Raw genomic sequence first — 13,417 nt, forward strand, 5'->3', positions numbered from 1 at the left:
TCCTTCTGTATCACAAAATTGTACTAGCATGGTCACCCACAACCCTGATTCTGCAGTGATCAACCATTGAAAATATAAAGAATAATATGTTGTACACTCTGGTCAGCAATACAATTATTTGATGTTTATCAATGACTGTCCATCTGAGATTAGATATGGAAATAAACATCATGATCATAATTTCCCAATGTAATTACACTATTGAGTTGTATATTAGTAAAATGTCTCCTTTTTTGGCTTCTACTCAAAAATTAAGTTTTGCCTACAATTACCTTTGATGTGGTGTGCACAGCCAATGCTTTTCAAATAAACCATAATGTTGACTTAAAGGTATTGAACCAGTCATTTTTGAAAATTGAACATAACATCACATGAAACATGTGAAACAGTTCTTGCCCTATAATAACATTCTTATTAGCGGCCTATCATTAAGATATTAACTTTTGTTTTGTACCTAAAAAATATATTATCAAATTTTTATTAATAGTTAGTAATAAAAAATTAGATTTCTTTAAGCAAAAGTCGTAGTTAATGCCTTGTTACTTTTTACAGCGAAAATTGTAACTTAAAGTATGGGTTTTTTTTTTTTAAATGTAAAGTTTTAAGCAGGTTGCCATTATTTAAAGTAAACATGATTTTCTGCAGTTTTTTTTTTGTTTTTTGTAAAATTAAAATAGTTCAACTTTAGTATATTCTGTTATTGTAAATGAAGGTCTCTTTTGAAATTAATGTGTTCAGTGTCATAACTGCAGGAATCTGCATACTTCTGATGTAGAAAAATATCAGTAAGTCCAAATTTATATGCAGAGGTATTTGGTTGCCACAGCAAATAGGGTATATCTGACGCACACACACACACACACACACACACACACACACACACACACACACACACACACACACACACACACACACACACACACACACACACACACACACACACACACACACACACACACGCACAGACACAAGAAGCTATAATTTATACTTTTTATTGCAAACTGCAAGAATCAAGACCACCACTTTTTTTAATAACACAATGCATAACTTTTAATAAAAAGTGTCTTTCACAATTAAAGTCAAACTTGAACATACTGCTGTGCATCAGATGTACCAACACACTGGAGCATTATTTTGTTTGTATCATGTAGTTGTTCCCTTTTTTAATTTTTAGGGATACGAGCATCACCATATTCATTAAAATATTGCTCAAAAGTGAGCTCATCTGACATAAACTCCTCCTCTGTGGTTTTTCACAGTCCACTAACACAAAGATACACCATAACAGCATCAGACATTCACATTAACAACTCATTTTGTTTCAGGTAAGATATTTCATATATCATTTAACGTTTAAGGTATTTTATTTATTATGCTTTAATATACATACATTTTTAACTTTAGTAAACTTTTACACTAGTGATCATTTACCATACAATTATACTAGAGCACAGGTGTCAAACTCAGTTCCTGGAGGGCCGCAGCTCTGCATAGTTTAGTTCCAACTATAATTAAACACACCTGATCAAACTAATCGAGTTCTTCATGCTTGTTTGAAACCTACAGTTAAGTGTGCTGAAGCAGTGTTGGAACTAAACTGAGCAGGGCTACGGCCCTCTAGAAACTGAGTTTGACACCCCTGTACTACAGTATGCTTTAGCTAGAATATCCTTCTAGAATTTTAATCCTAGAGCTTTTAAAACATCTTTCCCAAAACTTAGTGATTGGTTTGGACAAAATATACAATCCAATCTTAATAGTGTTTCTCAGAATTTAGTTTGTTTATTGATTGTTTGTTTGTTTATTTGTTTGTTTGTGTAAGGCAAAATCTTCGGTAACACTATAATAACTACACACTATAAATCATTTATTAAGCATTAGCAAATAGTGAATTCATTATCTGTTAAGCATTAACTACATTAATGAATGTTAGCTAGCAGTTTATAACTGCAGCTACAAATGCTCTAATCTTGACTTATAACCCCATCTATAATGTGATGCTGAGCCTTTAATTGTCATTTATAAGGGATTATAAAGCATAAATAGTCCTTACTTTAGATTAGGTCACAAAACTGCATGAAGTTGAGGTAATTAAGCATTTATTACCAAACATAGTAATCATAACTATATGCCTGAATAATACGGTATAGAAATGTTGATTTCAATAGTTTATTAATCATTTACCAACTCATTTTGAATTATCTTAAAAACCATCAACTACTCTTAAATACAAATGGTTTGTAAATAATGCAATAATTAATTTATTAATGAAAATAAATTATCAACAAAGTATGAAATTATTAAGCACATTAAAAATGTGGTTATAATTAGGCCCACATGAGATCTGCACGCAAAAGATTTCGCAGATTTTCCGCAGATTTTTAGCCCATCATTAATTCTGTAAAGTAAATGTGTTTAAATCTATATTTTTAAAGTTTTTTAATTAATTAATGTTATTGACTAAAATGAAAATTTTATCTGATTTATGTACTGTGCAGTTTGTACAGTATTATTTTCTGTCTTTTAGTAGATATATCATATGAAAGACTTGCTTTGTTTACCAAATTAAGTGAATCTAATTGGATTTGAATTTTAAGCATTAAATAAAAGTTTAAAATGTATTATTTTTTATTTAACATATTAAGTTTTTAGCTATGATACTCCCAAAATAATTCCGCAGATTTTTACCAAAATTCTCCGCAGCAATAGCAAAAACCTTTCGCAGATTCCGTCTGGCCCTGGTTATATGTCAAGATTACAGCTGCAGTTATAAACTGCTAACAAACATTTATTAATGTGGAGTAAATGCTTAACAGATAATGATTTCACTACAAGATAATGCTTAATAAATTATTCATAGTGTGTAGTTATTATAAAGTGTTACCCAATAATATTAAAAAGGAAGGTGTGAACATTTTTGAATGATTAATTATTTATAGGTGAAAACTTAAAAATGGAAAGCAGCAAGATTATCTCAACTGAAAAAGCTACAGTCGTCATTCAAGTAAACCCACAGCTGACACAAAATACTTTCGTTAGTGATGATGGACAGGAGGGCAGAGGATCATATCACTATATGGCTCTTAAAGAATTTTTCAAGGCACAACCAAAGGCACTCGGGGTAATATGCATTTAATAATATTTAATAATCTTTTATTCAGTGAGAAGAAAATAAAAACCTGCTGTCATACTGTATGTCCTCAAGTGAAGAGATTTGTGAATGCTTTGCAATTAATTAATTAATTAATTTCTGCCCTGTTTAGACTGTCCAGATAATGACAGGAGTGATAGTTTTCTTGTTTGGTATTGTACTCACCATCGATTTTGACTACAGATACCACGATCCACATTTGTCTGTAGCTAGTGGCATCACCTACTGGGGATCTCTTGTTGTGAGTTTCTAAAAAAGTGTTTTGCTTAATTGTCTCTTATTCTTACTTTCCAGAATGAACTTTGACACGTCTCTTGTTTTTCTCAGTACATCAGTGCTGGATCTCTGTCTGTTGCTGCTCAAAATAAACTTCATGCATGTGTGGTATGTGCTTATATTATGCTTAATAATTTGTGTGACCATTCTTATTTTGTCACTCTATATCTAATGTATCTGTTATTCACATTACACAAGTTATTGCATGCGTAAATCATTACAAGCCGTGAAACACTGAGCAGTCCAGAAATCATCAGTATAGGATATGGATACAAAGGTACTATGTGTCTAAAGTCAAATGCAAATGATTTTTGCCATGAAACAAGTAGCAAAATTCACACAGCACTTATATATATATTGTTTTTGCTGTATTTAAATTGTATGGTAACTTTAAAATTACTATTTAATTATCTTTTGTTGGCTTTTTTTTTTACAGTGAGAACATCAATATTTTAGGGTGGATTTAGGCAACACAGATGTATTTGTGGAAAAGAATGATGCATTTGTATAACTGAAGCATTCTGCAGAACAGCATTAAAGACTACTATATATATATATATAGACATTTGTTCTATCACTAAAAAATTGTGGACTGAAAGGACATGTAGACATCACCATTTTACACAGTCAATTTATAATTTTAAACCTTGCAAGTGTAAGCTTTTGTTATTCTTGTATGTCGTCATTCAATACTTAGACTGCCTTCTTGTAGGTGAAAGCATCTCTCATAATGAACGTGCTCAGTGCCATAACTGCAGCGGCTGCCATTACTCTGATGTCCATAGAGTTATTCGCTGGTGATAATTATCACTGCAACTACTCTGGCTGTGGAAATTTAATGGTAAATACAACGTATATTAAAATTTTAAGAGTTTTGTATGTTTAAGATTTTAATTGATGTTTTATTTACTTGAATAATTCACTAAAATATCAAGTGATTCAAAATGAGTTTTTTTAATTTTTTTTTAATTTTATTTATTTTATTTTATGCACTATATATTCAGTTGCAATGACTTGAGACCTAATGCCTCAAGGCACCATACATTATAAAAACGGCAAAGTATATACAGTGCATTCAGAAAGTATTCATAGCACTTCACCTTTTCCAAATTTTGTTTACAACCTTATTTCAAAATGGATTCAATTAATTTATATTCCTCAAAATTCTACACACAATAGCCCATAAAGACAATGTGAAAGGAAGAGTTTTTGAAATTGCTGCAAATTTATTAAAAAAATAAAATAAAATCACATGTACTGAAGTATTCACTGGGAAAAGTGAAGCACTATGAATACTTTCTGTATGCACTGTATTTGTGTTATATATTCAAATTAATATAACTGAATAAAATCATAAAAATATTTGACAGTTTAGTAATTATACCACTGGGTTTCATACTGTATGATCGTGCTGAATTTCTTTAGAAGAATAAACTGGGAATCCTTGGAAATTTGCTGGTGTTCTCCATCCTTCAGTTTATCATCTCCATCTGTATCTCAGGATTTGCCTGCAAGGTCACCTGCAACATTGACTCTGCAGTGGTTAATGTGGCTTTAAATCAGGTAAATAATTTAGCAGGTGATCATGTACATTTATTTTAACCTGGGTCCTTTACAAGGATTTAAAAAAATTTAACAAACAAAATAAAGCTGTATGAAAATAATATACTTTTGTTTATTACTATTAAATAAAATTCTTGCTATTTCTATTCTTTGGTGATTCTAAATTCATTTTGTGCCAACATCTATCTGTTTTTTTCCAGGCATAGTGAGTCACAGTGAAGAGGTCTAGAGTATTTACAAGATTCCTCGCATCTAGTAACCAAGTGTTCACTAAACAAATAACATTACTTTGATAGCAGTGTTTTAACAACCTTAATAGCAGGCAATGTTATTTATCTGTTTTTTAGCAGTATTGTCTCCTTGATTAGACAGTACATATAATATGATGTTTGCAAAACATATAGTTCTAATATAGTGCTAACTTTATTGTCATATTTGCTTGTCTAGCGTCTTTGACGCTGGTTATAAATACATTCAAATTAATACTTAGAAACACATAACATAAGCATGCCCCAAATATTCCATAGACATTACAAATCATCATTTACTGTGAGGATAAAAAAATTTGACACAACAAATATAATGTAAAAGGAATAGTTAGGGTTGAGTTGGTTGTATAACTTGTGTAATTTTTAGCATGTTGCAAATGGTATGTGTTTTACATTTTTGTATGTTAGGATATGTATTTCCAGCTAAAATAAAATAAAAAAGTAAATTGTTTACGTCAGTTTTTACTGCATTTATTTTTTTGTTCCCATTTTTCTATTTCAGTTGTAATTAGTACCATTAGTTGTTGTACTGATGTATTTATTTATTTATTTACATTTCAAAATGTTTATGAACCTTGTGTTTTTGTTTGTTTGTTCTACTCTATGTGTTCATGTTAGCTTCAATGCTTTAGCAGCATGCAATAATGTAAATAAAGACTTCTTAAGATTTGCATTTCTTTGTTTCTTCATAAAACCATCAGCGCATTAAATAATACTGCATCATCAGTAATACAGATTCATAGTATTTTTCTTTGTTGGTTTGTTTAGTCTTTTCTTTGCCCTTGTGCCAAAGCACAACTATACATCAGACAATGTGAATGAGCCTGGTTGTAGAGAAATAGCTCAAAGAGGACATATGAATATTTAGATTATTTAAATATTAACTGTAGCAGAATTAATACTGCAATGATCTGATCTGACTTGTTCGTTTAGCTGATGACATTTACTAAAAGAACAAGTTTTCTCAAAAGGTCAATATTTCAATAGAAACCATAGTTTTAAGTATATACTTTTGGAATGCCCTATTTTTTTAAGGTCCCATATCACACAGCAACCCCTTCCCACTCCCATTCAATACTTTTGTTTATGGCCCCGTTGAGCTTTTCCTATATATTTAACTGCTACGCAGATGATACTCAATTCTATATTTTAACAATACCTGATGGGACCTCTGAACTGTCTAAGCTAACTGAGTTTATTAAAGACTGTTAAATGTTACTGTTGGATGACCAACAATTTTCTTCTCTTAAATTCAGACAAAACAAAAGTACTACTTATTGGGTCAAAATCCAGATCTCACAACTCAACCTACAATTGGAGAAATGCATAATTAGTATTATCTCTACTGTAAAAGATCTGGGTGTTATATTCGATAGCAGCTTGACTTAAGATCTCAGTTCAGATCTCCCATGTCACTAAAACTGCCTTCTTTCATCTGAGAAATATTGCTTAGTTATGAAGCATGCTGTCCATCTCAGATGCAGAAAAGCTAGTTCATGCTTTTATGACTTCTAGGCTGGATTACTGCAATGCTCTGTTCGCTGATTGTCCCAAATCCTCTATTGATAAACTTCAGCTTGTACAAAATGCAGCTTCTTAGTTCTTACAAGGTCTAGAAAATATGACCATATCTTACCTATAAAGCTTTAAATAATCTATCTTCTGTTTATCTAACCAACCTTCTGTCTTGCTACAACCCAACACGCTCTTTAAGATTTCAAAACTTTAAAATAGCAAGTCTACTAAAATCTACTAAAGAAGGTCGAGCCTTCTCATTTATGGCTCTGAAACTCTGAAATAGCCTTCCTGATAATGTCTGAGGCTCATACTCACTCTCCTAGTTCAAAGCTAGATTAAAGATCTTTTTAGTAAAGCATACACACAATGCACCACATAACAGTATGATGCACGAGGGCACACTATACTGTCTTAATGCACTAGGCATTTTGTTAGAAATAATTATGTGTTTATCATGTTTATTCATATAACTGCTATTTTTATTTAGAGCGTTTCATTTTTGCCTTGATATTTAAATACACAATGAGCATTGCGTATTTAATGCTGCTAATTATTTTCTGTTCAACTATTTCCACTTGGGGATACTCATACCGAGGCCTCTAGAGATTGTGACCTGAGAAGAGATGATGGCAACCATAGAGGACTTAAAGAGGTTGTGGACCATAATCCTAGACTAGGCCGTATCCTGAGCACATGCTGTGGCAGTCATGGAGGAGTGCAGAGCATGAGACCATGATGGTCTGTTTGTTGAATTTAAGTTACGTTGCATCTACATTACAACTAATTCACATTAGATTGTTAGGTTGGGGTTAGGTTTAGGGTTAGTGTAAGTTGACATGTACTTGCAAAGTACATGGCCTCTGCAAACTTTGAAATGAAATGAGTAGCCTATATCAGAGTACAGTATTTTTTATTGTGCACTGCTTCTTTTTTTAAATTGTGCTGACATGAAATGTGGAGAAACAACATTAGGTTTTTTGTGAACTACAATTTAAATGCTAAACTATTAATTCCAGGTGAAATCTATGGCAAGAATGGAAAGCAGCACGTTAATTTCCACTGAAAAAGCTACAGTCGTCATCCAAATAAATCCACAGATGACACAAAATGCTGTTATTAGTGATGACGGACAGGAGGGCAGTGGATCACATCACAATATGTCTCTTCAGGGATTTTTTAAAGTACAACCAAAGGCACTGGGGGTAATATGCATTTAATAATCAGCTTTATTTGTGTTTGGGAACATTTAAGTGTCTTGTATGAGTCTTCTGTGATAAAATAAAGAGAAAAAAATCTTGTCTGTATGTCAACATGAATGACATTCTGTCATATACTAAGAAGAAAAACACTTGACCCAAATCTGTTCTGTCTAGACTGTCCAGATACTGACTGGACTTGTGCTTTTCTTATTTGGTATTGTACGGACCACAATCTATGGACACCCTGGAACAAAGCTCTCTGTTATTAGTGGCATCACCTACTGGGGATCTCTTGTTGTAAGTTTTGTCAATAATTTAGCATTAATATCTCTAATTTTCCTAAATTAACTTTAACAAGTCCTGTATTTATTTCTCAGTACATCAGTGCTGGATCTCTGTCCGTTGCGGCCCAGAATAAACTTAATGCATGTGTGGTATGTACAAATAATGTGCATGATAACTCTTTCTTCTGTTATTCACATTACACAAGAAATTGTTGTGCAGTTTAATCCATTTCACAATATAGAAATAGCCGCAGTCCAAATACCATCTTTTGTTTACTGTATATATTTTGCATTAACAGTATATGATGGTAAAATGACCAACAAATTAGACTTCTGGTTTAAAGCTTTATCAAGTGCACAGTTGACTTTGCTTGATATTCTTTTTTTCAACAGTTACTGTAAGTTTCTAAAGCTCAAATCTGTTTTAAATATTTTTTTGTATTGACCAACATGAAGCAGAATACCATTGAGGTACAGAGTAAAATTTTAATTTGATCATTTCCATCAGCAAGTGGCAACAAAAACTATCACATCAAAAAAAGTGAAGTGCTATGAATACTTTCCGAATGCACTGTATATGACTTTTAATGAAAACTTAGGTTAGTATTAGGGTAGCCATACTGAAACTTTTGCATAAAGAGAATATACACAGTCACAATACTTTCTGAAACATCTGAACACCTAGATTCACCTTTGTTCTACTATTCAGTAATGTATAAAGTGTTTTTTTTTTTATGAATGTTATTTTTGGGATGTTATTTTAAAATGTTCATCTTTTTTATTCATAGGTGAAGGCCTCATTTACAGTGAATGTGATCAGTATCATGACTGCAGCTGTCACATTTACACTGATGTCTATAGAGTTACAAGTCATTTCAGTTCAAGAATGCAGATGTCAAGAGTATATAAATAGCGAGATTTATGACACAGACTGTTTATTGTTACAGGTACTATATTGTGTGAATGAAATATCTGTATATCTGATTTTTGGTTTTATAGATTTTTTTGTTTAATTTACTTAAAAGAATAATACATAAAAAGTAATTAACTGAACTAATTGAAAAAATTTTGTGTGCGTTTGTCTTGGATTTGAATGGATAATGTATGTCTTAAAATGATGAAAAGACACCAAAATATATTCATAAAAGTGACAAAGGTAGTCAATGCAACTTTAAAAGCCTGGTGATTCTGATGAAAGCTTAATATAATTATTTTTGGGAAAGCACATTTAGTATTACTAAGAGGATATTATTTGTTCAATTAAACATAATAATATGTTACATATTTTTTAGAGACATGATATGAGGATCGTTGTACTTTTGTTGGTGTTCTCCATTCTTCAGTTCATCATCTCCAGCTTTATCTCAGGATGTGCCTGGAAAGCCAGCTATAACAGGTAAAAAAATTGTTGTAAATATGTTATTACCTGCCTACTACCTGTGTGTAGTAATTGTTTGCTATGACATGTAGTAATGATTTGTTTTGCTTGTTTCATTTAGATTAAATAAGTGAGAACCAAAGAACGAAAGGAAATTTAAAGCTACCAGGAAATGTTCCTTTGTTAACTGGCTTTAAATATTATGCCTGCAACAAAGATACAAGTATCTACAACTGTTCTCATGTCATCAACAACAGCAATTAATCAACAATGAAAATAATAATAGCCTAACTTTTGTTTGTGTTAGTTGGCATTGGCATTCACTATGTTGTTTATGAAGATTTGTCTAAAATAAGTCATGATTGGTTAAATTTGGGAAGATTTAATAACATACACAAAGTTTTTTTAAGCAGTAAATAAATATTGTGTTTGCTTTCTTTTTTTCTTTTCAGTTTAGGATATGAAAATTGATATTCTCAAAGTTGCATCAATTATGAAGAAATGAACTGCATTTGTTGTGTTAAAGACAAAGCCAGACCTAAATGACTATTTATAAAGTACTGACCATACATGACAGAAATAAACTGTAATGAATTAGTCCATGTCAACTCCGCAGTAATTATTTAAGTAATACCTTGGCAGCCCCCAGGACATACTAGAAGTCTGGACTGTTATTTTAAAATGAAAATATGATGTGTGAATTTAAGATTTTAAATGAATTTAGCACAGTGATGATCCCTAGCCTCAAACGAAGCAGCCACATTCAACCTGTGAAGAAAAACCAAAACCAAACATGATGGTAAAATTTAGCAGTAAGAAATGTAATATTAAAATAATCAATATTCAACACAATTAGATAGTGAGGATAAACTGAGCACACATCTTCTACAATTAGAAATGTAGCCTTCATAATACAGCTACTAGTAACATGTTTTGTAATTTTTTTTTGTGCTATGTTAGCTGTCCATTTCTCCTTTTCTCCACTATGGCAGTGAACATTGGTTATATTTACATGTTTTAGACATGTTTGAGAAGTCTGGTATCAGAGTTTTTTTTTCTGGTTAATGTCTAAAACAAGGTTTCTGCAGAGTAAAGTTGCTGTTGCTCTGCAAGAAAAATTGACTCGTAAGTGTCTTTGTAGTCTGTTCTGCATCTAATACAGTTCAGAATATTTCTCACCAGTGTTTCAGTGAAAAGATTTATAAATACTGATGATCAAAATATGATAAATGTTATTTTCTCACATGTTCTTAAGTTGGTTACACACGTCTTACTCCAGTTTGGTCAATGCCAAAAACAAGAAGTGTACAGTACATATTTTTGAAAAGAAATTTCAGATAGGGAAATCTCTCACAGCAAAGTTTCAGTCAGACCAAAGTTTCAGTCTCACAGCAAAGCCTCAGTCAGACCACAGGAAAATGATAAGGCAACCGATGCTTCATGATAAGCTGTATTTTACAGTTACAGGTACATGTGATTGAAAAAGGCAGCTTTCTGTAACTGCTTTCTGTAATTAAAAAAATACATAAATATTATATTAAATGTATTGTCATTGATTGCACAGTGTACATTTTGTTATTATTATTCATTCATTTATTCATTTTCCTTCGGCTTAGTTGCCACAGCGGAATGAATTGCCAACTTATCAAACATATGTTTTACACAGCAGATGCCCTTTCAGCTGCAACCTTTACACACTCATACACACCCTCTCACACACATACACTACGGCCAATTTAGTTCATTCAATTTACCTTGAGCATGTGTTTGAACTGTGGAGGAAACCCAGAGGAAACCCACCCGAACACGAGGAGAACATGCAAACTCCATACAGACTGATCCAGCCGGGGTTCGAACCAGTGACCTTCTTGCTGTGAGGCAACAGTGCTAACTTCTCAGCAACCGTGTCAACTTTGTTATTATTTTTATCAATGAATACCATGTTCACATGCGTTCAAAATTACTATTTAAATCTACCTTGAAAATAAACAGTTTTTTTTGTCTTGTTTCTCGTCCAAATATCTACAAATACTTAGATCAAGAAGTATTTCAGACACGCAAAACATAGTATCAAACATGTTGTATTATATTATTAAACATATTATGTTATTAATTAATGTGTCATAATTAGGTGGGGTAAAAAAATGGAATAAGCAAAATAATATTATGCCAAATAGAAAAACAAGATTTTTTGCTTACCCCATTGGTAGATTATTTTGCTTGTCTAGATAATGCTTCTTGATTTAACAATTTTTAGAAATTTGGACAAAAAAAAGAACAAAGCATTTTAAATTTGTTTTGCAGCCTATGAGTTAAATATACTGCTAAAATAAGTCAAATATGGTCCCAAATACACATGCATTCATTATTATACTGTAGTTTAATAGCATAATTAAATTTGTAACCTATAAACTTTAATTCCATCTCAAGCACAGAATTAGTTTTGAAGTTTGTTTATTTTTTTAGTACATGGTATGTCAGCTGAATACTGTATGAAATGACGCTATTCCTAATGTATTTTCAAACTATTTTGTATTTGTCATGTGTGCACTCTCCACAACAACACAGAAAATAGGGATTATTAAAAATGTCTTATTTACAAACACTTAACTGGGACACAGGAACGACGGTGAGTTTGACAATTTAAGACAGCACAAAGACTAACCAAAACTAAACTGTCAAAAAAAGTTCCATTATTTCAGGTGCCAGAAAAAATATCATAAAATAACGGCCATTAAATAAAGGACATTTACTGTAAAATAACAGAAATTTCCTGTAATTCAAAAATAAGTTTTCTGCTGTAATTTTACAGTAGATTTTCTGTATTTCTTAAGCTTATAATATTTATAGGGAGTATAAATGCACAATAGTTGATTAACTTAATCACTAAAAGGGGTGGAAATACACGTGAAACTTTTTGAATACAATTAAACGGTGGGAAAACTGAATAAAGGAATCGCATGACATAACAAAAGCACATGAAACAACATGACATGGGGAAACAGAATCCTGAGTGTATAATAGATAAAAGCTGATTTGCCTCAAGCTCCTCCCTAGCAGATTTTTACAGTCCACAAACACAAACATGCAACATAACAGCATTAGACATCAACAGCTACAGCTTTCATTTCAGGTTAAATAAGTTCTCAATAAAAAAAATCTTATTATTATTTATTATTAACATAATGCATATATTTATATTAACATTGAAAATTAATGTTAGTCAAAAATTACTGTTTGACTTTTCTGACTTTAACATGTAACAGTGTTAGTGTATGTCGTTCATTTATTGTTATACTTTTGCACATACATTTTATCTAAACTCTTTTTCACCATTAGACTTCAAAATGTAAAACTTTCAAGGCATATTTGTTAAAAAAAAAAAAAAAAATTATAATCCACTATTAATATCAGAAAGTCAAAAAAGTTCATCTGAATTCCATGTCAAATCTTTGGCTAGAGAATGGAAAGCAGCAAATTAATCTCAACTGAAAAAGCTGCAGTCGTCATCCAAATAAATCCACAGATGATGCAAAATACTGTCAATAGCAATGATGGACAGGAGGGCAAAGGAACACATTACAATTTGGCTATTGCAAACTTTTTCAAAGTACAACCTAAAGCCTAGGGGTAATGTATTTTAATGATCAGTTATAATTTTCACTGATTTTGTGAATATTTGAGTACTGTAACTTGTTCTTCTGCAATGAAGAGAATTGAAACAATCTGTCAAACTGTATGAAGAGATGTGTGCCAGTCTGATTACATTTAGGTCAGGA

The 13,417-nt window shown here is 31.7% G+C and overlaps 1 protein-coding gene and 1 long non-coding RNA gene across 3 annotated transcripts; both read left to right on the top strand.

Moving 5' to 3' along the window:
* The first annotated feature begins 1,257 nt into the window (after nucleotides 1–1,257).
* On the top strand, nucleotides 1,258–5,986 carry LOC137490134 (membrane-spanning 4-domains subfamily A member 4A-like). Of its 2 annotated transcripts, none has more exons than XM_073952358.1 (7): nucleotides 1,258–1,325; nucleotides 2,940–3,121; nucleotides 3,264–3,392; nucleotides 3,479–3,535; nucleotides 4,140–4,268; nucleotides 4,929–4,990; nucleotides 5,191–5,684. In XM_073952358.1, the coding sequence occupies exons 2-6, from the start codon at nucleotides 2,954–2,956 to the stop codon at nucleotides 4,983–4,985; spliced, it is 540 nt and encodes a 179-aa protein (XP_073808459.1). In that variant the 5' UTR covers nucleotides 1,258–1,325; nucleotides 2,940–2,953; the 3' UTR covers nucleotides 4,986–4,990; nucleotides 5,191–5,684. The 2 variants fall into 2 exon arrangements, with proteins under 2 accessions (XP_073808459.1, XP_073808458.1); XM_073952357.1 differs by having other exon boundaries at nucleotides 1,279–1,325; nucleotides 4,853–4,990; nucleotides 5,191–5,986.
* A 2,421-nt stretch (nucleotides 5,987–8,407) lies between these two features.
* LOC141385845 (uncharacterized) lies at nucleotides 8,408–11,206 on the top strand. The gene is made up of 3 exons (XR_012406934.1): nucleotides 8,408–9,207; nucleotides 9,553–9,656; nucleotides 9,760–11,206. It is a non-coding gene; the product is annotated as an uncharacterized lncRNA (long non-coding RNA).
* Nucleotides 11,207–13,417: the final 2,211 nt, after the last annotated feature.

This window comes from Danio rerio, chromosome 5 (genome assembly GCF_049306965.1).
Source record: "Danio rerio strain Tuebingen ecotype United States chromosome 5, GRCz12tu, whole genome shotgun sequence".
In the NCBI taxonomy this organism is placed as follows: domain Eukaryota; kingdom Metazoa; phylum Chordata; class Actinopteri; order Cypriniformes; family Danionidae; genus Danio; species Danio rerio.

Bases quoted from the DNA above. Each gene is read 5' to 3' on its own strand.
- LOC137490134 (XM_073952357.1), top strand. From the start codon at position 2,954: ATGGAAAGCAGCAAGATTATCTCAACTGAAAAAGCTACAGTCGTCATT. The intron at 3,536-4,139 runs GTATGTGCTTAT...GCCTTCTTGTAG, and splicing joins ATAAACTTCATGCATGTGTG to GTGAAAGCATCTCTCATAAT. The intron at 4,269-4,852 runs GTAAATACAACG...GAATTTCTTTAG, and splicing joins CTGGCTGTGGAAATTTAATG to AAGAATAAACTGGGAATCCT.